This window comes from Verticillium alfalfae, genomic scaffold (genome assembly GCF_000150825.1).
Source record: "Verticillium alfalfae VaMs.102 supercont1.1 genomic scaffold, whole genome shotgun sequence".
Taxonomy (NCBI): domain Eukaryota; kingdom Fungi; phylum Ascomycota; class Sordariomycetes; order Glomerellales; family Plectosphaerellaceae; genus Verticillium; species Verticillium alfalfae.
In genome coordinates, this window is record NW_003315038.1 from 718,963 (window position 1) to 722,023 (window position 3,061).

Below are 3,061 nucleotides of genomic sequence, written 5' to 3' on the forward strand. Positions count from 1 at the left end.
AAGATTCAGGATCGGGAGAGGACGTGACGGGAAGTCCGGGATGGGATGACCGCTGGCGGGAACGGGAATCGTGTGGGTGTGCCTCACATTTGGACGTGCCCATGGTTGGGCTAGCTACGCTCGCCTCATCGGGGGGTAGAAGGGGCTAGGGGAGGGGGGCCGAGGCCAAGGGGGTGGTCCTGCTGTGTGCAGCAGGAGGACCTCACCAGTGGGTGATGTGGGTGGCCTTGGTCTCCACCCCACTTGCAATTGCGCCTGCACCATGTGTAGGTAGGTGCTCACGCTGCGACTGGGGTTGATCTGCGTGCAGTCCCGCCCCATTTGCCGGGCTTGTGGCCTTTCGGGCTTCACTTGCCCACGAACCCCGACATGAACAGCCGCCTCGCTGTCACTCCCACGGGGGTACGGCGGGTGTGGTGGCCTCTCTCCAGCACTCTTGGTTAGCTCTTGCCGCTTGCTTCACCGAAGCCTGCTGTTGTCGCAGACCAGAGCACGATCTTTCACAATATCTCAGATCTACAGTCGTGGGGCCCAGCTGTTACCCGACGATTGGTAAGCCCGCAGTCCTTTACCCCTTCTACTTCCCCCTCCTCTCTCAATGGCCCCTTCCCCTGTCAGATTATCCTCGATGGTACTCAGCCCCTCCTTGTGAATCATCCCGTCGCCTAGACTCGGGCCAGACACAGCACAGAGCTGCTTTTTCTTTCGCCAACACCACCCATCTCAAGACATCAAGGGACGTTCTATGTTTTTTTTTTGCCTCATATGTTGAGTTCGAGTCCCTGATCGGCCGGCCGAACAATGACTTTCACCTTGCCTCACGAACCACCGCTGTATCGACAGATGGGCGCGGATGATTTGGAATGTTCGACTCGATCCACGGTGGGCAAGTTGCGCAACTAAAAGTACCCCTGCATCTGTTCAAGACACAGCCAAGACCCTCTTTTTCTGCCATTACTTTCTCCGTTTTCCTGTTCTTCGAGAACGCTGGGCATCGCTTCCCAATTGAGTGGAGGCGCTCTCGGGTTCGGAACCTGCTCGCTCGGAATGGGACGGCCTGTCGATATGGCATGATGTTCTTGACGCCAGTCATTATAAGCATGTCAATCTCAAGATTCATCTTCAACTCATCTTGACCCTGAGGGGTTCGTGCTTGAGTCTGGGCCCCGTGAAAGAGCCCCCGAATGCGCAATCAATCGCGGTTCTCCTTGTCAGTCAGTCCGAGCAAGGACTGGACGAGACCCGCCAGATGGAGCTTGCTCACGGACCTGTACAGAATTTCCTAACAAGCATGGACATTGAAACGATAACCACGCGCCCACGAGGTCTTCTTCATTCCCTGATGTCCTGATGGCCTCGGAGCCTCTATTGGCCCTAGGCATTGAAATTTAACACACTCGTGCGGTCAATTCGGGATCCCGGCAACGATTTCGCGAACCGGTCCTATCTAGCCATGTGGCGTACGTACTTGACGCAAGCATATTCGGAAGAACCCTGAGCTGAAGCTCGGGGCTCCATGTGCTGGCCGCGAAGAGAAGGTCGTTTCACAAGTCAAGCGGCCGATCTTGGGACGAGAACCTTCAACCCGGGAACGGGCTGTAGCGGGCCCGTGGGGCTGTGCATAGACCGCCAGCCAGCGCACGCAAACTGGAGCAATGCACACAACCCCACGCGTCTGGTAGACCAGTGGGCCCAAGCGCCAGCATTCCTCAGGTTGTGCGTCTTTGGCGTTTCACAACTGTCTCGACTGGAGGCTGTCGTCACACTCGAACAGTCCCTTCTCCTCCCGTAGGCATACGCATGGTAGTGTCGCAAGGGCCAGTTCGAACTCGAGTCTTAAGAAGCTATTCCCGAGCTTACCGGCGCCGGAGGCAGCCAACATGGCGTGTTTTCGAGCGAGACGTCGGGTCATCGGCTTCGCATCGATAATTTGAAAGCGAGCCGCGAGGGTTCGACGTCCGTGGCGTTGACAGGCTGTTGAAGTTAGGCCAGCTATGTGGCAGCAAGGCAATGTCTGTTCAGGAGATTTGTGGTCATCACGGGTGATCATACCGGCCTGCAACAACACGCCACTGGAAAAGGTCATCGTCAACATCACGAAAGTAGCAACAGAGTCCGCACAGCATTGCACATGTCCCTGAAGACAAATAATCTCTTTGCTTGTGTGGAAGATTGCATAGAGCAAAACAGCAGGGTATCCGACTTTCCAAAATCCGCCTCAACTTCCACCGCCCTGGTCCTCAAGTATAGACATGAATGCGAAGCAACATCCTCTTCTCTTTGTACGACGCGCTTTTGAAGCACAAATCCAATCGGTCGTGGCAGAGCGGAAACTAGCAAGAAAAACGCCTCCCCATATGCACTCGTGAAGACAGTGCAGGGTGCTGTGTGTATATGAGCAGCACCTCGACTGAATGTTGTAAATAAGTATTAAATCATGAAAAAGTTTCTTTGGTATCGGAACGTAAGCAGACGCGGAAAGATACTCGAATGAAGGAGCGGCAAGGTGACGAGGAGGCCTCAGCGGATCTCCTCGGTGAACCGCGAGACTGAGCCTCTGGAGCCGTCCTGTGAGGTCAAGGACCGGCCGACAGCATCCCGCAAGGGCGGCACCATCAGGTGAGACGGCGGCGCGGGGTCGGCAAAGGGGTTCGACTCCTGAACGGGTGTGCGTGCCGGGCCGGACCGCATAATGGGCACGCCGCTGACAGGTCGCATGGGCGAGCCCAGCGCCAGTCGGGGTGCTGTAGACCCGGAGGCTGGGTCATCGAAGAAGGTGGTCGATTGACGGTAGTAGACGGACTCGTCATTGCTCACGACACTCATGCGGGGATCGGTGTATCCGTCACCGCCAGCTTGGAGGACTGGCGGAAGCTTTCTGCCAGAGACCCGGTAGAAACCACGTTCGCCGGCTTCCTCGGGCTGCTCGGAAGCCTGGCGAGAGGCACGCTTCGCGCCGAGCCCGGCAAGGGCCGCGGAGCCGAGGCCGAGGGATCTCTGAACCATAGCACTGGCTCGCTATTGCCCCGGGCGGACCGTTAGACCCGTCAGCATGCCACGG

General features: G+C 57.1%; 1 protein-coding gene across 1 annotated transcript in view; it reads right to left on the reverse strand.

Moving 5' to 3' along the window:
* Positions 1 to 2,520: 2,520 nt before the first annotated feature.
* The window catches only part of VDBG_00236 (conserved hypothetical protein), a gene marked incomplete at both ends in the record, with an annotated part of 1,846 nt that continues 1,305 nt past the window's right edge, over positions 2,521 to 3,061 (reverse strand). Inside the window, one exon of the mRNA XM_003008509.1 lies at positions 2,521 to 3,018. Within this exon, the coding sequence (XP_003008555.1) occupies positions 2,521 to 3,018 (498 nt within the window). The remainder of the gene's footprint in view (positions 3,019 to 3,061) is intronic.